Source organism: Calypte anna, chromosome 1 (assembly GCF_003957555.1).
Source record: "Calypte anna isolate BGI_N300 chromosome 1, bCalAnn1_v1.p, whole genome shotgun sequence".
Classification (NCBI taxonomy): Eukaryota; Metazoa; Chordata; class Aves; order Apodiformes; family Trochilidae; genus Calypte; species Calypte anna.
In genome coordinates, this window is record NC_044244.1 from 49,870,133 (window position 1) to 49,897,093 (window position 26,961).

The 26,961-nt window shown below is 38.4% G+C and overlaps 1 protein-coding gene across 1 annotated transcript in view; it reads left to right on the forward strand.

Annotated features, from left to right (window-relative positions):
* Positions 1–377: 377 nt before the first annotated feature.
* UBN2 (ubinuclein 2) overlaps positions 378–26,961 on the forward strand; it is a 52,457-nt gene continuing 25,873 nt past the window's right edge. The window contains exons 1-6 of the mRNA XM_030447084.1: positions 378–851; positions 5,343–5,435; positions 10,648–10,749; positions 21,248–21,385; positions 22,572–22,684; positions 23,689–24,187. Of these exons, the coding sequence (XP_030302944.1) occupies positions 378–851; positions 5,343–5,435; positions 10,648–10,749; positions 21,248–21,385; positions 22,572–22,684; positions 23,689–24,187 (1,419 nt within the window). The remainder of the gene's footprint in view (positions 852–5,342; positions 5,436–10,647; positions 10,750–21,247; positions 21,386–22,571; positions 22,685–23,688; positions 24,188–26,961) is intronic.

Here is a 26,961-nt window from a genome sequence, read left to right on the forward strand (position 1 = left end):
CCGGGGCCGCGGGCCCTTTAAGGCGACGGCGGCGGAGCAGCGTGCACATCGCCAAGGCAACCGGGGGCGGGCACCGGCGGCCGCGCTGACGTTGCGGGGGGGGAAGCTGAGCAATAACAGCAGCGACGAGGGGCGGTGCGGCGGCGGTGCGCCTGCGCGGCCTGCGGGCCTGCTTCTATTTATGTGGGGGGGCGCCAAGATGGCGGGGGTGGAGGCGGCGAGGAGAACGTAGGGGCAGCTCCTACCGGGCGGCGGAGGAAGGGGGAGGGGAGAGGGAGGAGCCGCCGGTGGGAGGGAGCGGGGAGAGCGGTGTCACCGAGCGCGTGAGGCGGGGGCCGGCGAACGGCGGGCGGGGGGAGGGGGGGCGGCGGCGGAGGATGGCGGAGCCGCGCCGGGTGCCGTTCATTAGCCTGTCACCCGTGAGGCGCCGGGAGGGCGAGAGTCCGGCGCTGGAGCGGGAGCCGGGGGGCCGCGAGGCAGAGCAGCCTCCGCCGCCGCCGGCGGGCCGCGAGGCGCCGCTGTTGGCGCCGTCGGAGCCGCCGCACGAGCTCTCCCGGCCGGAGCCGCCGCCGCCGCCCCGCGAGAGCGCCGCCCGCCTGGAGCCGCCCCGAGAGAGCGTCCGGCCCGAGCAGCAGCCGCAGCGGGAACCCCCCCGGCCCGAGCCACCGCCGCTGCCGCCGCCGCAGCTACCGCCGCCGCCGCGGCAGAGCAGCCGGCAGGAGCCGCCGCCGCCGCAGGAGGCGCTCCCACTCCGCCAGACGGTCCGCCTGGAGGTGGTGCTGAAGGACCCCACCGAGGAGGGCTGCGTGGAGTTCAGCTACCCGGAGCTGCTGCTCTGCGGGGACTCGCGGGTACGGGACCTCCCCTTCCCCCTCCCCTCCCGCCGGGCCGGGCCCCCTCGCGCTTCCTCCGCCTTCTCTTCCCGGTTGGCAGCGGCCCGCGCCCCCGGCCTCGCCGTTAATGTTATCGGTCGCCCCGTACTGCTCGGGGGTGGTCCCGGCCCGGCGGGGCGGTGCCCTAGGGGGAAGTCCGGCGGCCTTGCAGTCGCTCCGGACTCCTCCTGGCGCTGTGGCTGCGCCTGTGCCCGTGGGGGAAGGGAGGGATTCCCACTTGTCGCCCCTGTTTGAGGGCTCCCGGTGTCTTGTACGAACTGGCTCCCCACCCTTATCCTTGTGTGCCCGGGGAGTGGTAGTGTTGTATCCTCCCGTCTGGGAGTTTATTTTCCGGCAACTGAATGAAGCTATTACCATGCCGGTCTGTTTTCCAGATTGTCTGTAGGCTGTGTGCAGGTAAATGAAGAGTTAGTCCGGCTTTGCCACAAGCTTTGAGAAGCAGTCTGGTGAGCATTAGTTGACTTAGATATGAGTTTCTGCGGTCTTTGTGGGGCAGGGATGAATGAGAGCTCAGTGTTGTTGAAACTGCAGCATCACCTATACCTGTGAAGAACTTAATTTAAGGAAAAAAAAAAAAAACAAACTCAAAGAAACTACTTTTCCAGTGCCTCCCAACCAGAAAATATTTGATACTCGAACTACTTCGGTTGTTAAGGAGAAAAGCTTGTGCAAACACCTATATGAAACAAGCAGCACTAGCCAATCAACCGGATGCAGTGTTTAAATAGGAAGGAGGGACACATGTCCTTAAACTGGTCCCACTTAAAACGCCCAGTGAGTTGAGGATGCCAGTGAAGTTGCACTTGATTTTAATAGTTGTGACTTCTCTTAATTTTGGTACCCAGGCAATTGTACAGAAAGCTTACATCTTGTTGGAAAGGGTAGTGACTACTACTAAGAAAGTTATGATAGTTCTGATGATAAAAGCAAACCTCAAACATCAGTGGTGATACCACCGTTGGATTTTTACCTCCAGCACAAACTCGAGGATGGCTAAAACTTCTGTTTTATGAACCAAAGTGCTGCTAGTGTTGATGCCATAACTATACTGAGCAGCTTGCTCACTTTTTGTTCTGTAGCAGGAGGGATGTACACAGTGAATTGAGTTCAAATATGGAAGGCAGAAAAATCAATGGCTGACTTTAATCCCTCTGAGATCTTCTGATGCAAGTTAAAAGGTGCTTTCTGTTCATCCTGTCCTACAACTGTTGTGGGCAAGCACTCCTGCCAGATCCTCTGAATAGGTATAGCATACACATGCTGCTCTGTGAAGTGCTGTCGTTCTGAGCAGTTCCTCTGCAAAGATGAAAATTGTGTTAAATGTTGAGAAGCCATTCGGTATGTGTAGGCTGATTTTTCCCTTCGGTAGTTCCCAGTTCCATAACTCCTTCTTTTCTGTAGATTGGGAAAATGCTAATTGCAAAATAGGGACAAAAGGCTTTCTAATGTTTGGATGCAAATTTCATTACTTCTGGGGGGAGTTAGGTTTTTTGGGTTTTTTTTTTTGTGTGTGTGTGCAGTTGGCATCAGAGACTGCTTTTATGGTAAAAGTACAGGTTTAAATGTTTTATAAGAAATTATTTACATTTTCCAGCTTTCTGTAGGGGTTCAATGTGAAATGAATGGATGATAATGGCCTGTCTATTGCTGGACTGTGTGAAACAACCAGCGGATGATGCAAAACATTGTCATAAATTGTGATCCTTGTTAAAGTGGTTCTGGACTGGTATTCTTGTTTAAAAATGGGTATGTGGTTGGCCTGTCGGTGGAACTTCTTGCTATATGGTAGAAGCTGAAAAAGCTACTTTGATATGGACTTAAAACCTTGTATCAATCAGCATGGTAAGAGAGGTGCAATGCATCTTATCCAGCAATGAACTTATTGCTTGCTGCTTCCTTCATAGTTTTAAGGAAATATGAAAGGAGAATTTGCTCTTCACAGTGCAGGAGGCTTAGGATGACAGAAGTATTTCACCTTGGGTGTTCTCTGACCAACAAATTATGTAATTTGTTCAAAGTTCTAAAATAGAAAAAAATTGTGAAAGGAACACTTATCTTGCTTGTGTAGTAGGATAGCTGTGGTGATTTATGCCAGTTAATGGCAGCAGAGAAAAATGACCTTGTTAAAATGAAGCTTGACTGAGAAATGCCTGACCAGTTTTCTGCGGAATCTTGAGTTTTGCTCTTTCCACGTAGGTAGGAGCTAGTTGGCAGATGATGCTGTAATTTCAAGTAGAAATTTAGTTTTTTGAATTGGTTATTTTAGTAATAAATCAGTTTAAAATGAGCAGTTAATATAAACTTAGCTATGCAAACTGTTCTTGGAGTGTGAAGACTGAGTGGGTGTTCAGAAAGCTAGTGTTGACTCCTTATCCCTTACAAGAAGTTGCTCAACTTCCTTATAACTCTTTCCATCAAAGTTCCACATTATAAAACTAGGAGCTTGTGTTTCTATCTTGTAATGTTCCTTGGAACTGCAGCAATCAAGAAGGCTCTCCAGAGGCAGGCTGTTTTGGGAAGGCAAGGACTAAGGCAGAGGAGTAACTTCAGATATTTAATAGGTGTCTTAATGAAATGGTAGAGAATCCTAAAACTTACCTCATGGGCTGAGTGCAACTTCTGGGTTTTTTTAATTCCAAATTTGGGTTTCTAGCCTGAATTGGAAGGTAATGGGAATATTTATGTTAGAAACTTGTGTCCTTTTCCTGTGCGTTTTATCTTGATAAAGAGAGCATTCTACTTTGATAGATTTGTTCGTAGAGTTTATCTTTTGGTAGGAATTATTTATATGAAGTTTTGGATGTGAGTAACAAATCAGCATGGTTTAAGAGTTTATTTATCTCTTAAAAACTGGCAGAATTGAAATTGTGCTTCCTCTTCTGTGGGCGTAATCAAAGCTTGGTGCGTAAAACTAATGGGTCAACCAGAAGGCCAAGTTGGTTTCTGTCAAGTGGTCTGTAAAGATGCTGAATCAGTAATATCTTAAAGGTACTGCAGAGTCTGAGAGCAGTCTGTCAGAGCACTTAGAAACTGTCCAAACTGAAAACTGCTTGAAGTTGCAATTCCAGTGGTCCTTAACTAATCAACGTCATAGTTACAGCTTTGAGAGTTTGATGGAGAAAAGCAAGTTTAACTTAAATAGTAAATTTTGCTTGACTTCTGACCTCAGCCTTGTTTTGTTTCACAATTAAAAGGAAAACCAAACAGATTTGCCTAGATGAAGATTTGGAATAGGTTTTCCCAGTTAAAAGTAGAGAAAGCAGTGTTGCATGATTTGAGCACTATTTTTAATTATGCCTACAGGAAATATGTATGTAACTTAAATTTATGTTTTAGGATTAACAATAACCTCTTTTTTTTCCCTCAAGGACCTAGTTTAGAAAATGTAAGGTATTTATGTGGTGTTTGCAGTTTTTCTAAGCTTACTTATATTATTACGTTGGTCTTGAATACTATTGAGCTAGTTTGTGTTCTTTGGCTACTATTTAGTCAGTATATAAGCTTTTCATGAACTTAGTGTTGCTTTTTTCTGTTCTGGGCTACCATAAGTCTTCATTTATTCATTAATGAGTGGTCCATGTACAGTAAAGTCAATTGCCATCCATGAATTTCTGTAAAATGGAACTCTATCCCCACCGTGTTTTATCATCCCAGTACCTTCCCTGATTCCCACAGTATCTGTATTCTGTGTGAACTCTCATTTGAAGAAGGTGGCCCTGTTTTTCTTCCATACTTTATTAAAAAAAAAAAACAACAAACAACATTACCCATACCCTTGATTACTCTTCGTTGACGTTGTGTAATTTAAAAACTCTTGCTCAAAAAAAAAAAAAAAAAAAAAAGGGCGGGAGGGGATACATCATGCTTGTTGGCACTATTGTGGTATTATTAAACATCTATTGTCCTGTCTGCCATAGTGGCAATCTTGTAGAATTCATGCAACAATTACTGAAATAATCTGAAGAAAAAAAGTAACAGTACAAGAGTTTAAAGGGCTACATTAATTATGGTTGTAACATACTGAGCTTTTTAGTCTTCTGTCTGCTTTGCTGCTCTGATTAGTGTACCAAGAACATCTTGTATATTGTATTGGAAGGATCACAGCAGCAGTAGAAGCAGAGGTGAAAAGGAGTTGTATTTGGAGGTTTTTTGAACCTCAGGTGGCCATGGTTTGCTCTTAACGCTTTCATTTGAGGTTGTACTGGAATTCTTGGGAAAAATGAAAATCTGAGTCTTTCTCAACTTTCTTGTTTGTTCTCATTACAAGAAAAGTAATTGAATGATAATTGAATGGATCAAACTAGTTTGTTGAGAATAAAGTAAGTATTTGGACTCAGTATAAATTTTGACTACTTGGTCATCAGAGCATTGTTTGTTTATATTTAATAGCTTTTTACTAGCTATACTCTGTTTCTCTTGGAATTAATATTTAACTTCTGCATTTTTCAGAAGAAATCCGTTCAATCAGAAGATCCATTTAATGATGAACAGCGTGAGCGACATGAAGTAGAAATGCTAGCCAAGAAGTTTGAGGCAAAATACGTGAGTTATTGTACCTGTATTAAAATATACAACTATTTAATAGTGGTAACTTGTGATGCTGTGGAGATGTTAACATCAGAGGTTTCTTCCTGCATAGGGTTTCTAATGTAATGTCAAATGACTTCTGTACACTTTGGAGCAAACTGTCTCATTATATATAGCAGCTTGAAGCTGCTACAAGCTTATTAGACAAGTCTGTTAAATAGATTTGTCTGTAGGATATTATAGCTTGTGAAGCTATTCTTGGAAAAGGTTCCTATATAAATACAAGAGAGTAATAGATGCAGGTCAATACTCATGATAAGTACTATGCTGAAGGAAGTAATTTTTATGTAATGCTGTTGTGCACTATTGAACAGCTCTTCTGTTTGGTCTTAATCAAGATGAATTTTCGTGAATTTCTGACTAGACTGGAATTTTTCCACAAGAAGTTATTGTTGAATAATAAATCATTGCTTGGTGAGTTTAACTTGTAGCTGCCAGCTGCCTAAAGATACTATGCTGACTCCTGAAAGTGTTGCATGAGTGATTTGAACAACACTAGGTGGTAACATGAAGAGGCTTTCACTAATGGTGGAAATTAGAAAATGTTGACTAAAACCACACCCAAACAGGTCTTTAGAATTCATATGGGTAGGGTGGGTGATTAATTCTGAGCTGGCAGTCAAAACTCATCATGCTTAGGCATGTTGATACTCTGGATTACAAATAGAGCACCTCAATAGTAGAGAAAGGGAACAAGAGCAGTCATTTGTATTTTTTGCACTTAATATACATATTAAAATCTGTCTTGTCTGATTTGATTTAGTTTTTCTTCTGAGATTTTTCTGAGTGCATTCTCTTTGAGTTCTTCAAGATGTAATTGCTATTTCAGGCTATGTTAGCTGTGATACATAACGAAAGAAACCCTTAAGCTGAAAAGAATAATTTTCATGCTTTGGAAGAATTAATGGAACCCAAGTGAACCGGATTCCAAGTGAATGGAATCCAGTGAACAGAGAAGGCAGTTCCAGAATACTGTTTGCTTTTTATTGGAATGATAAATTTTTTTTTGAATGTGAGAGAAAACTGTTTCAACTGTATTCTTTTGGGAAACTAATTTCTACAATACAAGTTTAGGATTTTGTAATGGCCTGAAACAAGTTGCTTAACTACAGCAGATGAAAGTCAGTGTAATGCATGTAAGGTGATACATGTAGGAGGAAGTGGTAGTGGAAACAAACTGATTTTATATGTACATTAATGCTTACATCAAAGCTAAACAAATGCACTTCAGGACAAAACATGATTTTATTAGACATATGAAAACTTGAGTTCAGTACTCAGTAGTCAAAAAAAGGTGCTTATAATACTTTTAACTATTAGAAAACAATAGGTCATCACCTGCCATTTTACAACAGTTCATATTCATTGTGCACAGGTATATCGATTAGTGTGTGCACTTCTGATTTCTTGCCTTACTCTCATTCTCTGCCATACCTTATGCCTCTCAGAATTCCTGGAAGTGGAACATCTTCTACAGAAGTTACTAGGTTATGGCTACTAAACTTGGAGGGTGGGGAGGGATTAATCCTTTCCCTCCTCCAGTATGAGCACTATCAGTCTTTACTTACCCTCTGTGCTCAGAGTTACTGCATCTCTGTACACTACCCGATACAATTGCTCATTTTCTGACAACATGCAGCCATCTTCTGATTCTTGTGGTGACACACTTGCTCTTTAGCTTAAACTAGAACAGGGATCCCATGGAGTAGATGACCATTCTTTTCTCTTTAACAGCACTTCAGTATGAAAGTGATCACTGGTTGAATGAGAGAAGTAAAATGTTCTTTTCGGGTTTGCAGGAAGTACTACATCTTCTTATACTAATTAGGTACTTCACTTATCTATATCCATTTAAAATGAAGTCAAATAATCTTTAAGGTTTTTTAATTGGATCAAAACAAAGGACCATCTGATAGCTGGTGGGATAGTCCTCTGACACTAATGGTATAAAGAAAGCATAACAGAGTAAGTGTGCATTAATAATACTTTACTGTGCCTGCCTAGCAATCCATGGCTCAGTTTCTCTCAAAGCCAAAGGCTGCAAGTTATATCACTCTTTGTACAGCTTTCTGCCATAAATGTGCCAGATCATATTGAGTTCACTGAATTGTGTTCCGTCGCACTGAGTACAATGATGATTATGTCATACAAAAACATACTTTGTGTATGACGAGTTCACTCCATGCTCCATAGTTTCTGTGTTGTAAGAAACTGTGAAATATTTCCTGTTCTTCTAGACTGTTATGCTGTCATCTGAATTCATCCCTTTTGTTACTCATCTGAAGGGTCTTAACTTTCTGTTATTGTGTGGAAGTGGTGTTTTTTACCTTTAACATCCTTACTGCTAAGGATGACTTACTGTTCCCCTTTTTGTTCTAATTTCTTTTTTTAAAGGGAGGTATATTAATGGTAGGATGCCCTGATTTATCAGTGATATAATGATGGCTTCTGATTTTGTTCTCTGTTCCTCTTTTCATAAGTCCCAATTCTTTTCTTTTTTGACTGCTCTTGATTGTTAAACAAATGTTACAGAACTGTATGTAACAACTCTAATGCTTCCTGAGCAGCATATCAAATTGAAAGCCTGCTGTATTTTTTTTCTTGCTTGGATTGTACTTTCTTTATGTGGATTACTTCCTTTTGTTGATACTGAATTCAGTTGATCATTTATCATAGTATGTTCAGAGCAAGTGTGAGGTGCACTGATTCTTCAGTTGTCTTTTTAAATTTAATATCCACAGTAATTTCAGTCATCTGACCACTTCACCCCCCATAAGCTCTCTCTGTTGCTTCTAAAGATGAATGAATACACATTAATTGGTGATTTACCTGATAACTTTTTTGACAAAATTAATTTTTTATTCTTACTGTTTCTTTCCTTAATCCAGATGTCAATTTGAGTGAAGCCTTCCCTTGTGGCTGATGTTGCTTTGTCTTTAAGGATCTTTGGACCTTTTTTAAAGCATTTGAAGTACTGCTTCCTTCTACCAAAATTCTTGCCTGCTCTGGAATATATATTCTTGTGCCTGATGGTTGTGTTGTTTATAATTTTGGTTAACTTGCCCAATGTAGAAATCAGGTTTAATGGTTTATAGACTGCTGAGGTTCTTGGAAGATTCTTCAAAATTTTTTACTCTATTTGCCACCTTCTTGTCCTGTTGTGAAAAGGTTGTTTAAACAGTAGGTTATATGCCACAGTTAACTTGTTGAACTAAAATGAGTTTTCTGAATAGTTACATCAGTACTGTTTGAAACCTCAAGAACTAGACATCTTAGTTTTCTCTAATCTCTTGACTGCTGTTCTAGGATAGGAAGGTTGGAGGAACTCTTGGGAAAGTATGAAAACTAACTGCTGCAATGGTTCATATATTTTCATATGTCTGAATACAGATTACTATTTTATCCTGCTTTTAGTCATTGGCTACTATGACGCTTTCTTTTTGATTATTAACTTTGTTCTGTATTTACGCTGTGTTTTTATGAATAACGTGATCAAGTTGTCTCAAATTTTTTTTTAATGCCCATAAACTGAAATCATAGAAATCACAGTATAGCTATTGCTGCAAAATTATTTTGGACTCACAGATAGGAGTGTTGATGGTTAATTACTCTTAGCAAGATGTGTGGTATAGAAGTAGAATGCATTACACATTAGTGAGATGAGTTGAGGTAAAGTATAGTTTTTGTAGCGTTCTTCAGACAATTTGTTTGCTCCTCAATCAAAATTCATGACAATTCCATAAAGTTTTGCTTTGGACTTTAAACAGTTCTCAAGTTCTACCTTTATTTTACTAAGATTTTTTTTTCACTAATCCAAACTCTCTTTTTAAGACGACAAAAGTTTTAGGAACGTGCAGTCATTCAGATGTTTTACCAAGTGAGTGACTGTAGGGGATGCTAGAACTGATCAGAAAATTTAGTAATACTTATACTGGAAGCATGAATTGAAAATAACTCGCTTTTGAGGGTTTTCTCCTGGGACTATTGCATTTATTGATTTCTACTGGAGAGATTTCTGTTTGCTTGCAGAAGCGTATTCTTAGTTACAAACTTGACTTCTTGCAAACTATTGTTAAGGTGGAGGTGTTCAGATGTTCACACTTCTCATTAAAGAGCAAGGATGAAACCTTTGAACAGTATCTGCATACTCATAGTAACAAATAGATTTGTATGTCATAGCTGAAAAGACTTTTTTCTAAACATGCTTAGAACTTCAGAATATAGGCAGAGAAGCTTCATGAGCAAGTCTTCTTAAATTCATATAAGGACATGGTGACTTTTGGAGAATTTAAGACTTTTGTAGCAACAATTCTGACAATACATGGGAGTCAGAAAACTCTTTTCATTAGGTCTTATACCCTAAGCAGATTGCCTTTTGTATATCTAAGTTTGGATGCACTGAATTTTGAGCTGGTTGTGAGTTTCTACTTGACTTGATTTAACAAGACAGTTTTCACATGCAAGAAATATTTGCAGGTTAAAATTAGGCTTAGTATCTCCTGAAGGGAAACGAGCCCGATCTGTGATACAACTTCTGGCATATTACTTGAGTAATAATTTCATGTCCAGTGCTATCAACCAAAGTAAGAGCTCTTGCATTTCAAAGGATTTTTATCTTAATAGTTTTCTTCAGTTATGTCACATGGATGCTGTAACTTCTTGAAAACACCATATTTGCAAGTACCAGATTAATGTTTTCCTGACTTAAGCCTGACTTAGGCTTCACTTTCCCGTTAAAAAGCAATCCATCTTACGTGGGGAAACACTTCAGTGAAATACAAGCTATCATTGTATTCCTTTTTAACAACTCTAACATACTGAAACACTTAACACTTAAGTTAGCCCTGTCCTTCTATCCCTAACAATCCTGTCACTATGTTGTAAAATGTACAGGGAAGCATCTCTGAATAGGAGAGGTTGGAAAGGTCTTGGTCATTCAGATAGTATGTGGCAAGCTGAATACTCCTCAGGGATGATGCTGAGGCTATAGTAAAGTGTGTGCCAGAATTAATTAACATGTGAAAGTTTTTATTTGCCATGTAGACCATCTCCAAGGAAGTATCCAAGAAAGCAAAAATGGTAATTCCTGCCTATGCCTTAGTTTTGTCAACTATAGTAATTTGCTTCACTGTTTACCAAATTTATATAATGCTTACTTTGTTTTCAGGGTGGAAAGCCCCACAAACATCGGAAGGATCGCCTGCAGGATCTAATTGATATCGGTTATGGTTATGATGAAACAGACCCTTTCATTGATAATTCTGAAGCGGTGAGTAAGCCTCCTCAAAACAGCAAGAATAAATAAGACAATGCTTTTTTTTTTTTTAACAGAGAAAAAAGATAAGAAAAAATACTTTGTGCCTCTTTTTAAGTGGTGCGGATCTAAAGGGCATATTGCTTTGGGTATCCCAAGAAAAAACTGTTTGTAGTCTCATTCTGATATCATTATTCACTGCAAGAATTAAGCTATTGCTAGATCACATAATTTTCCAGCTTTAGAAATGAAATTCTTTTTACTTGTTCTCTTCATTTACTGTGGATTGAATTAACACTCTGTTCAGGTTCTTGCACTAGCTATCTGGTGGTGTTAGATTTCCTGCATTAGATTGGGAATCTATTCTGCTCTTAAAAACTAGTAAGAATAGGGTGGTTACAAACTTCTTGATATTCAGTGAATGTTTACAATACAAACCTTCTTAGATGTTGCCATGAATGTTTATGTTGAGAATGGTGTGTGGTGAACAGAAGGTGAGCTGCAGAACTGATAGCCCCTTGAGCAAAAGAAGTTTGGCTGTTAACCTGTGACAGTGGGTAGCAGGCTGAGCTTGTCTGTGTTGTGGGAGTTTTTGAAGTAGATCTGAAGGGACATGAACGAGTTGTGTGAAAAGTGAGTTTGCTGTAGATGGTGTAGCTTGTATTCATTTATCCTTTTTCTTGGTCTGATTTAGAATTTTGGTTGAACTTGCCAATATTAAACTGTCCTATCACTATTACTCAACTTCTGGTTGTGCTGCTAAAACAATATTGTGGCATAAGTCTTGGTATGTCCTTTCCAAAGTAAAGGACAGATATTCTTCACTTCTGCTAAGAAATCACTTGATCCTATTGGCTTATCTGGTTTCTCACTGTTGCTTAAGTTAACCATCAGTTTTGAAATTTTATGATGCAGCACCCAAGCTATATCTTGGGTTTTCTGGATTTATTGTGACCTATCACGGATCTAGAGACATGATTCAGGTAACTTTTAACTATGCATAGTATAGGTCTCTAAGCAAAGATGTACATGAGTCTAGCAAGGTTGAACATGGCACTGGTGTGTTAGTATTTCTCATACTGTGCCCCCTTCCAATGTTGTTCTTGTTACCAGCAGTACATTTGTTAGGTTTGTAGGAGCTTTTACTTCTGATACCTCTTGCCAGACTTTTTGCAAGTACATACAAAAGGCAGTTGTTAACAGACCAGATGGTTGCATCATGTGGTAGCTGTGGAAGCTACTAGGGAGAATGGTGTATTCTCTAAAGATTGCTCCCCAGAACAAAACATTATGCCTTGTGTCTGCGTTACAAATACAGAATAGTGAGAGGCTATCTCTGTTTTGCTTTTATCCCCATTCTGTATAGAAAGGAAGAAAAAAAAAATCTGTGCTGCGTGCCAGCTGCAGTCTTAAGTTGCTATTGCAGAGCTTAAAGAGTCCTGTAATGTAGTTCAGTTCAACAAAACATCTCGTTCCACCTTGGATCCAAATGGGAAGTTCTCAGAAAGAAAAGCTGTGTGTCTGGCTAGCTCATCTTCTGTGTGGCCAGCTATTAAATCACCATGTACTCCTAAGAAATGTCAGAGCAAGGCCTGCCTTGACTTACTTCTTGGACACAAACACTTGAAAAATGCATATGAATTGCTCCAGGACTGGTGTCTTGTTGTTTCCTTCTCTATCCCAGAAAAATATAATTGAAAGCTTCCTTAGAATTTTAGTCCCTATTACAGTTCTGAAATAAATATTTTGGTGTTTGGCACTGAAATAGATTTGTTCCATAGGTTAGAGATATTTTTCTTCTAAAAATAGATTTTGAGGTAATTTCATCAAATATTCAAGAAATCAAACATGTTTTTAGCAGGCATTGTAATTGAACTAAGGAATTCTGCTTCCTTTTTATCCACTTCCAACTAAGCAGTTGTATACATGTAGCAAAATACATATATAGCAAATAGCATATGTAACAGCATTTGGAGTACTCCAAGGTTCCAGGAAGTCAGTTATTCTGTTTGTTTTCTGTTCTGTTCAGGGCAAGGATCAAGATCAAGTGCAGGGAATCTGCTAATAGCATGACTGACAATGGATTTTAATGGTGTTGGAGTACAGACAGGTTCAAGACATTCTTTTCTGTAGAAAGGTGCTTGGGAAGTGCTGACAGAAGGGAGCTTCTAAGCAAAGAGATTTTTTTCTATCAGGCTTCTCAAAATACACTTGTATCTGCCCTGATGAAGTAGGGTGAAGTAGTTTAGTAGGCTAGGCTACTGTTGTTGACCTTCTGTGAAAATGAAAACCATGCATGAAATTCTTAAGAGTTTTGGTTTAATTGTTTATTCTGGAAGGAATGAACACTTTCCTCAAGCATAGTGAAGACTAGCAGCATGGCTTCATCAAGACCGTGAAGGTCCTTGTGGCTACTGTGCACAGAAAAGGGCTCCTAAAGAGCCTCCCATGTCTTGGACATAAAGCTAAGTAAATAAAAGTACTGGAGAAAGGTTCTTGGGTACATACTACTCTTAAATGACCCAGAAAATTCTTACTTTCCATCTTCTTTCAGACTTTTCTCCTTTTACAGGAATAAGTGCATAGTTACAGGTTGTGGTTTGCTTTGGCTATGTCTGGTGTATATGTACTTCATTTTTTAACCTTGTTGTCCTTGGAAATTTTTAGCTCGTCCTGTTTGGAAGAAGTGGCTTTTTCTCTGTGAATGCAATTTCAGGCAAGTGGGAAATCCATGCTTCAGTCTACCCAGTGGATATTTTTGGGATGAGCACTTTGACTGCAGTCAGTGGGTTGTTTTTTCTGGAGAAATGTCAAGACCCATCTTGTTTCTAGCAGTTTGTCTGATGTTGAATCCTAATCTTTCTTTAATGAACCTCTGTGGTAGTAACACACAAAATATTCATAACCTGCAAATAAAGCAGCCCCTCTTCAGTGTTTCCACTGCTTCCATGTTGACAACAGGTTGTCTGTGGAATGGCATTGCTGTAGATTTCTGCTTCTCTGTTCTTCCCTGCACACGTATGCAGACAGGTGCATATCTGTCTGGTTTGGCTGGATTGCTTGTTCTTGTGATAACCGCTGACTATTTGCTTGGTTGGATACCTTTCCTGACAATGTAAGCTTTATATAGAGGTCCTGGGGGTATAGTGCTCTCAGAGCTTGCTGCTATTTAATGTGGAACAGTGATCTGAAGTCATATGTTGTACTTAGTGAAAAAGTATGCAATTTTCTCTGGTAGGTAATAAGACTCGCACATCCAAAACAAAGACCAGCTAGTACCTTCCTCTAGACTGAGTAGATGAACACAGAGGAAGAGCCATCCACCTTGAAATTTTTAAGCAGTGTAAGTTGTCTTTGAAAGCAGCAATATCAGGTAGCCACACTGACAGGAGATGAAGCAAAACCAGAATGCCAAGAGCAATGGGAAGTATGCAGTTCAGCACATCAGTCATCCAGGGCTGTATGTCAATATTTAACTTGGTCAGTTAAGCTCATGGTTGCACAGTAGCCTTGTAAACAGTGGTGTAAGAGTCCTGTGCTGGTAGATAGAGAAAGCTAGCCTCCCAGTTTTCTCATATTTGGAAAGCTTCTCCAAAACAGGTGCTTCAACTTAAAAGAAAAACTTACTTTTCTTTAGCTACGTCTTGCCTCAGGAGCTCACCCCCTACTAAAAGACAGCCTTTCAAAAACTGTATGTTGGTTTTAGTAATTCTGAATACCGTGGGACAAAAGTAGCTCTTTTTCTGTCTTGGTTCCCTAGAATATTTTCCATTATTTAAGGGCTTAGCTTTTGCAAAAATTCAGTGTCATGACATACAGTTTGGACATGTTTTCAGGATAAATTTAGTTTACTTCATCTTATTATCTCCAGGCCTATTAAAAGCATGACTGATTAAATATCCTCTTCTGTCCCACCCTGGCTTCCCTTCTGCTGTTGTGATCTAAAACTTAAAGCTAGTAAGTGTCAATAAGAGTGTCTTGCTCAAAAATCTTGAGTATGGGAGATGCATTTTCCCAGTGAAGAACAGCATCTACCTGGGGAATGGCAGAGTTCAGTGTGCAGATGGTAATTTTTAGCTTTTTTGTAGGGCTCTGGGCCAGATGTTGTTTTAGGCCAACTTGAGGTTCTCTCATCCTTTCTACTCAAAGGAGCTTGTTTTATGCATAACTGTGGAGTGCAGTGTTGTTTGTTGAGAGATTTTTTCATTTTTTTAAGAGGCGTTGATCTATAGACTGTTACAGGCATAAACAGAGAAATGCTACATTTTCATTTACATCCATTATTAAATGTACTTTGTTGGACTGAGAGATAAATTTAGCATTACTGCATCTTTCATGTGGAAAAAGCTGCCTTTGTAGACCTCTATCACAAACTCATGTATACTGAATATGTGAGCGTGCAGTAAATCATAGAATGCCAGGTTGGAAGGACCTCAAGGACCATCTGGTCCAGTCTTTCTAGGTAGGAACACAGTTAAGGTCTAATAGCCCAGCACCTTTTCCAGCTGAGTCTTAAAGTGTCCAGTGTTGAGGAATCAACCACTTCACTGGAGTGGTTATTCCTAAGTCCAACTGTTGAGAAAAAGTTTTTGATGTCCAGTTGGGATCTGCCCAGGAGTAAACTGCACCTATTACCCCATATGTCTTCCATGTGAGCTTTCTTTTTTGAGATTCACTTACTAGCTGTTTAATTTGCCATGGATTTGTCTGTCTTCCTTGTTTATTGTCAACTTGTCCAGTCTTGGAAGCCATGTGGTTAGGCAAGAGTGCTCACTTAGCTGTGTGCACCACACATCTTTAATAAAAGATGAGTAGCATGCTTCCCAGGTGTCTTCAGGGTAGGTCTGCCAGCTGGCCCCCCAGCATTAAATACAAGGGCAATTTTCAATTAGGATACTATTTCTTTGCTTTCTATTCCTCCTTACCCTGCCATAAATAAAGGTGTGAAGAGTGGAGTGCAAAATAGGCACGTTAAAACTACATATTGAGCAGTCCTCTGGTACAGGAACCATTTGGTTAGAGGGACAAAGTTGAAGTTGCAGAGCAAGTGGGGTGTTTTTTAAAGCAACAGTAATGTTTCATGCTCTTTCTGTAATATCTCATATCCCTTTTAGAAAGAAATAAGTAATAAGTAGTTTAATAAATATTTCAATCCTGTGTTCTGTCCTAGCTTTCAGCCAGGTTGTTTAGGACCTCAGTGGGACAATCAGGAAACTGAAAACTTGGCACAGGGACTAGAAAAGAACCTGAGATTTATATCTGGCCTTTGTAGTTCGTTGTTCAAATTTGTGTACATCAAGAATGTAGGTGTAAGAAATAATTAATAGGTGTAGCAGCTTCTTTATTTTTTGCTAAATTTCATGTTTTGAAGAGCACAAAATCACTTTCAAAGTCAGCTTGTGTTAGGTTATGGCATGGGATCAGCTTTTCTTCATGAGTAGATGGATTTATTTAAGCAGTACAACGAATTTGTGTTTTCCAAGAAAACATACAAACAATATGATTATTAATGTAATATAAAAAGGGGGGTTTCATATGTCATCTCTTACCAAAGTTCTATTAGTGTCATACATTGCAAGTCTGCTCTTCATGTTAAATGAACAGAAAAGGAAAGCATAACTTGAATCTAAAGAATTTTCTAGCAATTCTGTAACCTTCTATAGCCATGAGAGAGATTAAGTAATAAATTGCTTATTTATATGTAATAAATACACTGTACTGTATTTTCCGTGTTAGCTAAAGCTCAGTCTCCAAAAGAATTGAGTTAAACAGGTAAAGGTGGCCATACATTTTATAACTTGGCTTGAAATATTTTCAAGGTGATAAGAATGTCATTTTGTTGCAATGAAGGTCACTTGAGCTAATAGGCTGTCTCTGGGGACTGCTGGAAAGGTATAAAAAGTTATGATCATCATGAGAACAAAATAGGACAATATATGTATGTATTGGTAGTTCTCTCAAGGTGCTCGGGTAAGCTGATAGGTTACAGCATCCTGACTACTGAAATACAATTCTTTTGGGAGACTGTCCTGTCCCGTCCTGTCCTATCCTAAACCAGGTGTTGTATCTTTATTAAATACTGTTGTGCTTTTTTTCTGGTTTGCTTTGCCAGCTGTCCTTTGCTCCAGGGTTAAAAACCACAACTTACCTATGTGTTTTGGAAGGACCACCTTTTTTTACCATGGGAAAGCTCCTTCTGTTTAGTTTTTGTTGTCTTGGATTAGAAAAGCTATGTATTGTTCCCCCTTAACCTTGTTCAGTATTTCATTGTATAATCTATTATGTTTTGGGTGGGTTTTTTTGTTTTTTTTTTTTAAAGATAGATCTGTGGGTTTTTTGTTTGAAAACTTACTCTTACAGGATAGCAAAGCAAAAGAGTGCATTTCAGTTCTTTGTAAGAAGCATAGAGATGGATCAGATTCTTTGACATAACTTGACATACGTAGTGAACTCTGTGGATATTAAGTCCATTTGACTCAAACAGCTGTATTCGACATAACTTGAGTAGCTTGACTTTATTCAGTGAGCTAATTATAATAAAAAATAGTTGATGCCTCCAAGCTGAATAGAACTATATAAAAAATAAACTGAATAAAGAGCAAAAAGTATTCCTGCTTATCTTCTATATGATACCAGTTTCACAGCAAATTATGTACGGGATACATTTCTTAAAACACTTGGATGTGTTTGCAGCAGGTCTTGCTTCCAGGACTTAACACAAAACTGCCTTTTCCTTTTCATGTGTCTGTTTTTATAGTAATTTGTTCTGTGGAAGGGAACTGAATGAGGAGGATCATGGTCAAAATATCTGAATACGAGTAAACAATGCAAGATTCTGCTATGTACTGTTGGTCAAGATTTTAGAACTAAATTGGTACAGTCCATAAAATTTCATTGTTCTTGGCATGAAAATGAAGCTGAAATGGATTATTTTTAAAAAAAACCCTAAATTCTCACTCACACTTAAACATTTAATTAGATTAATGGCAGTAGAAGCATAGTAATGTAGCTCAAGAACAATAGTTGAAAATAATTTGCGTACTGATCTGCTTTCAGATGATCAGACAATATATCAATCTTAATTTATCTGCAAAAATATTTCATAATAACAAATCTGTGTTCCCAGGACTCAATCATATAAGAAGTCCTGTCTTTAGGTCTTAGAATTTTAGTTCTTAATCCTGGAGTGTATAAGTAGTACCAGAATACTGTAAAGGGATTTAACTATTTTCCTTAACAGGCTAATTTCCAATACTTCATACACAGAAAAAGCTAGTGCCAAGTGAGAGCCTTGAAACGAATTAATCAGAACATTTAGAAGTTAAAAACAAACAGACAAACTCCTCTGCTCACTTTATCTTGAAGTCTTAAAGAAACTTTACAATAAAATTTAATCTATGTGTTGCCAGGATCTTTCAGTCGATTTTTAAGTTCAGTTAGGGCACTAGAAACAGTAAAGGTACATTAAAGGAGGGAGTGGTACAAGGTACATTGTGTTCTGCTGGCCCAAGTTTAACTCAAAAATAAAATGTAACCTTGAGTTATAAGTTATACCTTGTTCAGTAAGCTGAGGACAAATGAAATTTTGTATGGAAAGATAAAATCTCCCCAAGGTTAACTAAAAGTAAATGTCAAAATCTTCAGAAGTCTTAAAAAAATCCTCAATGCTCAGCAGAAGCTGTTGACTGTCTTTAATCCCTACTTTTAAAATTTATTTTCTAGGGATTCCTTTACTGGTCTGAAGCCAAGTCTTTACTGTGCTTCCCTTTACTTCTTCCTCACTTGTTAAAATAATGGTCTCAGCTTCAATTCTGTACTTTTTCCTTCAGACTTGGCAACTACTCTTGTAGTTCTTCTGTTTAGATCCTGTACAGTCCCAACCTCACCAATTCAGTCATGCCCCATGAGCTCAAAAGGGAAATGCCTGCTCTGTCTATTAAGCACTGTGGGTGATAATTTATTTTCTTCCACTTTGATCTTTCTTGTACATAATGAAGCTGTTTCTAAGACCTGAGGAAAAACGTTTCTTTAAAATTCTTACCCAGCCTCCACTCTCAAATGTTCTTTGCATCTCCTGCTTCATGTGAACATCCTGGTCTCTGAAGGTAAATGACAAGTCCACAACTGAGCCACTTAAAATTACAAGACTCTTGCTTTCTTGTAGTATCCCTTCATATAATCCTATGGTATCACATAGATCCTGTTGCTGGTCATCCTTTCCCTTTCAATCTTTCTATATTGCTTGTTAAGCCTTCCCTTCCAGAAGGGTAAAAGGTGATGATTCTGGAAATGTCTTAACTACTTGGATCAAATCCTAATATAGGTCTCCAGTTTGGACTCTTTCATCAGCTTCTTTGTTGAAGAATATATTCACTGTCGTCGTCTTCTGGATGACTCTTCTTCGTGTCTTAATGCTCGTGTTACCCCAAACTTTATGGTTCTTAAACCATTTTCTTTCCAGTATGTTTTGCAGGGCATGTAGGGGAAATGAAGTGAGCTGGTAGCTGACACACTCCTTTGCATTGTATGTGTTCCCTTCGTGAGGCTGATCTCAAGTCTTCAGTTAATTTTGTGGCAATTAAAAATTCCTACTAATTTATTCATCCTGTTGAGTTCTGTCTTAACAGACATGCAGTGGAAGGCCTGTGGGTTCAGACTTCGAATTAACAAACACATTGTTTCCTTCTCAAGTATCTTAATTCTTAATCCCTTTCCTGTGCAGTCAAACACATATTACTTGCAGCTATAACTGCATATCTCTGAGATGTGTCAAAATTGTATCCTTTCAGTCAAAAGGACAGAAATGGATTCTTACTGTGTCATCCTGGAACTTAGCTAACACTTTCTAGGTTCTGCAAATGCTTCCTCCTTATCTTTGTTGTGAGATATGTGCCTCTGATTATGCTTCTAGACAGACTGTAGCTTCCAGAATTGTATTTGCTGCTTATCAAGTTCATCATCTTAAAATTCTCAGTATTTGAAAACTAAGACTGGTAGTTTGAATTTAGTGTAGTTCAGGACAACACTGTCCTTCAGTGTAGTGACACTGGCATAACCAAGGCAACCTCCCCTCAGTTCTCTTGCAAACATTTCCATGGCTTGCTTTGATACCTGTGCAATGAGCTAGAATAAATCATCTAATCTCCCTAGCCTTTTTGAGAGTTTGCTGTTGAAGGTATTTCCTGGAGTTTAACAGTTTTCTGGATATACCTGGAGAAGGTAAATCTGAGGAGGCTGCTGGTCATGAAATAATGGAATTAATTCTGTGTTCCACTATACTTAATATTGACCCCTTTTTGTATGTCTTTTGATTTCAGTATTTTTGAGATATGGCTTTGTAATTCTAACTTGTAAATTCCTTCAGAAAAACCCTGAATACTTACCAAAACAAATTGTGGATCAGAGTTTGAAACCTTCTCTGGTTTTAAAACTGTCTAAACAGAATGAGAATGTCTGACTTTCAATGAAACAAATCCTGGCACTGTGGTAATTGTATAAGGCGTAATATTATATCCAACACCAAAAACTGGAAGTAAGCTAAGAGGTACTATGGCTAAGTTTGTCATGTATGAGGTAACATCTTTAACAAAAGAAAAATTGAGCAACCTTTGTTGGAGAAGTAGGTTTTAGAGCAGGACTCTGTAGGTAGAGTTGGTACTAAATGTAGCACGTGTTAGAAAGTCTGAACTTGTCACGAGCACTGCGGAGATTTGGTATTAATTCATAATTCTTAATGAAACAAAGCATATAATCTGAAGTTATTTTATGCTTAATTTACAAAAACACTTCCATTATCTTCAGTCCTGTTTCCTGAATATAGCATCCAATCCTGTAAATTTCTGATATAAATTAGGTTTCTTCCACTACAATATAGGGATTGTTCAGACTGTCATCTTTTTCAGAAAAAAGGAAGAAATAGGTTCTGGAAATAACTGTAGGTATCACATACAGATAAATTAAAGGGCCTTTGATAAAAATGTATGAGGAATAGAAGGAAGTGCATATGGTCTCATAAAATTGAAGGGTATTCAATAGAAGTTTGGAACTTGAAATGTAATGTTGATAAGAGGCAGATATTTTTCTTTCAAAATTTGTTTTGAACTAGTGATGTTGCTGGTATGGCTGTAAAGGCTGTCATAGAGTAAAACAAAGAATTCACTGTGTGCCTGCCAACTTCCAGTACAAAACCATTTCATGAACAATCAAGTGAAGTTGCTCATAGGCAGGTGGTGTTATTATTGATATGGTTTAGATACCCTGAGACTTAACATGTAGCATAAGGTAACATGTTCTCAGAAGCAGAACACTGAGGCATTGCTTTAGAAGTAGAAAGGTTGTTTTGTGGTATTAAATGTTCTGTACCTCAGCCAGTAAGTTTACAATAGCATTACCCCTGTTTCTATTCTAGCAACCTGTGCTGTGTACTTGTTTAATTTTTAATGTGTAGAGACTGATAAATGAACTACATGTTAATCTTAAAAAATGCTGATAAACTCATCTTTTTCCTACCCAGTATGATGAACTGGTTCCTGCATCCCTGACAACCAAATATGGAGGGTTTTATATCAACACTGGCACACTGCAGTTCCGCCAGGCATCTGACTCAGAGGATGAAGACTTTGCAGAAGACAAAAAGCATAGGCCACCTAAAGTGAGTGATTTTATTATGCTTTTTACACAGAACTTACAGCTAAGTGAACACTGAGAAATATTTGATATGCTTAGAATGTCTCGAATGAATTGGCTGAAAGCAGAAGGGTGCACAGTAGTGTTTCATTCCATTCTCTGTTTTATCCCTTGTGTACTAGCATTTGGGAACTAACTTGGGATGTCCATAGCGTGTCCAGTCTTGTAAGATTAATCATCTTTTTTAGGCAAGCTTACAAGTTGTGTCTATCAGTCTTCAAGTGAGAGATGAATCTGTAATTTTAGAGGAATTTTGCTATCAGAGAACTTAAATTCTCTAACATTACTTTTATGATTTTGTACAAAGCTGACGTGGTATGGAAGGGTTATGGACATTCAGAATAGCACTTAAAATACATGTTAAAGTAGACTCTGTATGTAAGAGTAGCTATATTAAATATATACATACAGTCTTTCCCAAACAGAGTGCTGTTCTATCTACTTGAACAAATTATGATCGGTGCTAACATAATTGTGTATCACATTTGTAAGTTCCATGCCATTCCAAGAACTTTCTAGTTTCTGTTGTGCTTTCCTGCTCTAGAATTCTTTAAATTTAACATAATTTTAAGGATCTTATATTGGGTCTGGCCTGGGATGGAGTTAACTTTGTTCATAGCATCCCTTAAGATGCTACAACTGGGATTTTGGACTTAAAAAGCATTGATAGCACACCAGAATTTTGTCTGTTGCTGATTAATGTTTGCACAGTGTGAAGGTTTTCTTTTTCCTTAGTCTGCACCAGCAGGTAAGCTAGGGATAAGCAAGAAACTGGGAGGGGAGGCAGCTGGTCTGAATTGGTAAAAAAAATATGTAACTTCACAATCAGCAATGGAACTGTGGTAGCAGAAGAAGATGGAGGGATTCAGTCTTCCAAGGTGGCCACTGCTTAGATTGTCTTGGCATCAGCCTCCTTGTGTCTTAAAGTATACTTCTTACTGAAAACTCTGATTTTTGCAGCGGTTTAAAAATGGTTCATGATAAAGACTTGTAACTGCAGTTGCTGCTAGGAATACGGTGGTACTTTTCCTTAACTCAGATTGAGGTATTTTCCTTGGCTCTGAATTGGAAAGTGTAAGGAAAACTGAATGTTTTATGCTTTTAAAGTCTTTTTAGGGTGAAAGAATCCTTGTGCTTTGCCTCTTTTCTAGATAGCAAAGTTAAAAGAAAGTGAAGATCGAGGAATGAAGAAGCGCAAGCGGAAAGATGAAGGGACAGAAAAGGAGAAGAAGCCTCGGAAAATGAAAGTTCCTAAGCAGTTGGGGTAGGTTTCTTTAGTTGAAACCATGAATTGTGTGGGGGTTTGGTTTCAAGATTGCATAGCACAGCAAGATTATTACAGCCGTTTCAAATACTGTCATTTTGAACTGTAATTAGTAGCTAATGGATTTTTGATTTGGAATTTGTATGGGCTTTTTGCATAAATAAGTCTTACAAGCTAATTTTTTTATCCCCCAAAATTTTGAACAAAGAATAATAAAAAACACGGAAAGAGAAAACGCAGACAAGAAATTTTGAGTCTGTGAACAGCACTATCCATCACTGGTCTACCCAAATTCTTCTATACTACTAAGATTTACATCATCTAAAGAAAAAAATTTTCTTCCAATCTTTTGGTTTCTAATCTGGAAAATGATAAAGGTTCTTTATTATTCAACATGGTTTTTTACTAACTGTGCTTTCCTGAATTCTGAGGCTAGCATGGAACTGTTAAGGTGTGGGGGAGTTTTTTTGTGTTCTAGAAAACTGTTGAGTGAAAATTGTCTTATTATGTATGTTCGAGTTGGTATTGAAAATTTGATAGTATTTTTTATTAAGATGATAAATTGGCTGAAAATCATCAGTTTAAATGGCATATAGGTGGTGAGCCTGCAGATGAGAATTTTTAACATTGAAGAGAATTTTATTTTGGCTTACATGGTGTGCATAAACCTCAAGCAAGCATTCAGGAGTCTGAAAGGCAAGTTTAAGTATTTCAGTAGCATAAATCAGTTGAGTGAACAACTGTAACAACTTCTCCCTAATTAATTTGGTAAGTCAAAAGTAAATAACCTTTGTCTTAATGTGTACAAAATAAATCAGTTGAGAGCATGAAATCACATGACCAGCAAAGGCTTATGGTAGTTGATAGAATAGTCAGAAGTTAGAAACACAGAGTACTTGTCTCTTGCCCCTGATAATTGTAGTAAACATCCAGTAAACCTTTGTAAAGGTTACTGAAGCCTCAAAATTATGTCCATTGTAATGAAAGATTTCTTCTCTCTACAGAGTAATGGCCTTAAATTCACACAAGTCTGAAAAGAAGAAAAAGAAATTGTATAAAGACTCACTCTCTCTGGCTGCCATGATCCGTAAATTTCAAAAGGAGAAGGAAGCCATGAGGAAGAAGGAATCTACTCCAAAACCTACAGTGACTGTTGCAACCTCTACCCCTAGTAAAATTCCTTCCTCCTCTCTCAGTGCAGGAAATGATATCTCTGACTTGAATCTCAGGATCAATGATCCTGTCCTCTCCATTTTTGGTAGCACAAATGAACGTGAGCTCCTGCAAGAAACTGAAAGTGCCCTGGAGATGCTGGGAGACATTGACTTTGACAAGTTGCTTGATGGCACTTCTGATGGCAGCCCGGTATCTGAGCTGTCAGGAGAAAATGGAAATGTCACTCAGGCAACCTACACCTCTCAGGTCATGACACCCAAGCAGGTGCCTGCCCTCCCAGAGGGTCTGCCTGTGCTACTTGAAAAGCGCATTGGAGACCTTCGAACAGTAAGTATGAAATCACTGGTAAAGGATTGCATTCAAGAATCTGAGAGAAAGGGGAAGAATAATTAGGGCCTGAGTTGTCCTCCTTGAACTGCTGGCTGAAACTCTAATAAAATGTAGAATTGACCTTAATGTCAGTCTTAATGGCTGTATTTATACTCAGATGAAAACGGGTACAGAAATTACACAGGTCAGTTGTTAAAGCAGCATTTGTTTCTCAGGGGAGACAAGGTTTTCTAAATCTGTGTACAGTAACTTGGAATGTTTGTTTGGGTTGTTCTCGTAATGGGAGCAGTGTTACTTTAACTACTAATTTGTGAAATGGATGACTCTTTGGAAGCAAAAACCTGAAATAAGACTGCAGCTTACAAATCAGTGTTTTGAGCGTTTGGCTCTGTAACATAAATGTTAACTTATCTTGAAAAACAACAGCAACAGCTAAAAACCCCACTAAGAACACAACCCAGCAAGATTAAAAAAAAAAAAAAGATTTGAAGGTTAGAATTAAATCCAAACTTGTTAATATTAATGAGAAATTTTAAATCATTCAGTTACGAATGTTGAAAGGGATTGGAGCTATTAAATTACTCTATGCTCCTTGTTTCAGATGTGGCTGTTATCATAAGTTGAGAATTAATTTCTTGTTTGGTTGTCTGGATTCACATATTAAAGCTTTTTCTTACTCAGAATAAAGTGCAGCTTTTCCTTACTCAGAGTAAGTTTTGAAAAAGCAGTTTGAATTACTACATTTTTTGGGAAAAAATTAAATAGTTTAAGTAGAAGCAGAGCTTGCTGTGCTGTAAGGGTAATGATAAAATCAATGTACCAAGCTAAATGCAGCTAGGGGGTTAATATTTACTAAAGAGAAGATTTTTTTTTCCCCTACCTTTGAATATTTAGGCTAATTTTGCTATGAATTAACAATCAGCTTCTAGCAAAACTGCAGAATTTTATTAGGCTAAAAGTCAGGAATTGTTACACGCCTGCCCCAAATTTGTGCCTCTTCACTGTATAACAAGCCCCCCCAAAATTTAAGAAAGCTTTGATTGGAATTAAGCTCTTGGAAGACTGAACTCTTCTATCTTACGTGTTTGATCATGTCATCTGGAAGGTTGGTGCTGGCTGAGTAGAGCAAGTCTACCCATACACTTGGGGAAAAACTAAACTGTTGATGTAAAGACTTCAGTTTCCTTATCTCCTGCAAATTGCAATCAATTGATCCCCTGTCAATGAGAGGAAAACCTCTTCTAAAAAGCAGGAAAACAGAAGTTTGTCTTGTCAGGTACTTAACTGTCTCAAAGCTTTAGTTCTCTACTGAAGATAAAGCTAAGAGGTTTCTTAAGCTGTATGGAAGTGCCTGTATTCCGTGAATAGTCTGCTATATCTAAATTTTAAAAAAAATGAAACAAAAAATCAGACCACAAATTTAGAAAGCCACTGACTAAATGCCATCAGAAACTTCCTGCCTTCCTATTGTAGATGAGTATCTTGTAGTTCCTTAAGTGGGCGGTTTTGAAGTACTCTGACAGATGACTATTTTGCACAAGCAGAAAAGTAATGGCATTTTTCTCTTGTGAAAGATCAAGATAATCTGTGGGAAAAAGAAACAACAAACCACAGTTCATTGATAGTGATGCAGTTTTTCAATCTGCCCATGCTGCTGTCTCTGAAGGCCAGGAGCACTGTTGGGTATGATAGTATAAGGCTGAAATTGGCCTTTAAGGTCTCCCTGGATCAGAAATGTCAAAGGATGTCTTTGTTTCCCACTTTGTTACGCAGGTGATTCTTGTGTTAATTGTGCTTAAAGTTTTCAAACTTGTATTTTTGGTATCCTATCACTTGTAAATATAACCTTTCTAATTTTTTTAGCAGGAGAAATGCCGTAGTATTCTTGAGCAGATAGTACCATCTTCTCAGCAGCTGAATTTGCAGTAGAAACTAGTGAGCAGAATGCAGTCCTTAAAGCAGCTTAAAATCTAGTATCAATGTTCAGGACTGAAGTGGTAAAGCATTCAGACAATTGGCTACCTTATGGTTTCTGATATAATATCAGACTCCTTTTTTGTGTATGCAGTGTAGAGTTCACAGTTCAAAAATTTTCTTTCAAACTTAAATGGGCCAGTTAAAAAGAGCAAGAAAAGTAAGTATTTCATAGTAATAAAGGAATTTTATCAAGTTAATACTTGCTTTTGTTTATAGTTTTTAGCTATGATATCATAAGTAATTTTTTTTGAAAGGCAGAGATTTTTTATTTGATTATTCAACCTCATAGCATATTGACTGACTCTGATGTTTATCAGTCATTATAACGATAACACACTTGCCTACTTTTTTCTCTATATCCTTTTCCAGCTGCTTTAGGTATTTGCTGTCTGGTCCCAGTGCTAGAGTTTAAGATGACAATAAGCATCTAAAAGTGGGAGGTTTTTTCTCTTCTATAAATCTGTAGAGTGGATGAATATTAGAGAGATGATCTTACTGATTTTTGTAGAATAGTGCAGGGAATTGGCTTTCTCCTAGAAGCTGTCATTGTTCGTAAAAATAATAACCTAGGTGGTAAGAGCAAAGATAAAGGGATTCTGCATGGGACTTAATGTGATGTCTGTAAAAAATTCTAAGAAAAGGAAGTATGACTAGGAGTAAGGCTGTATTTTTTTTTTCCCACCCCAAACAGGCTCAGGAATAGACAAGTAAAAAGTATTGGAGATCTCTTCTCGAAACAGAGAGAATTCTAGACAGCATCAGTAAAGAGGGATGAGGTATTTCTCCAGCATACA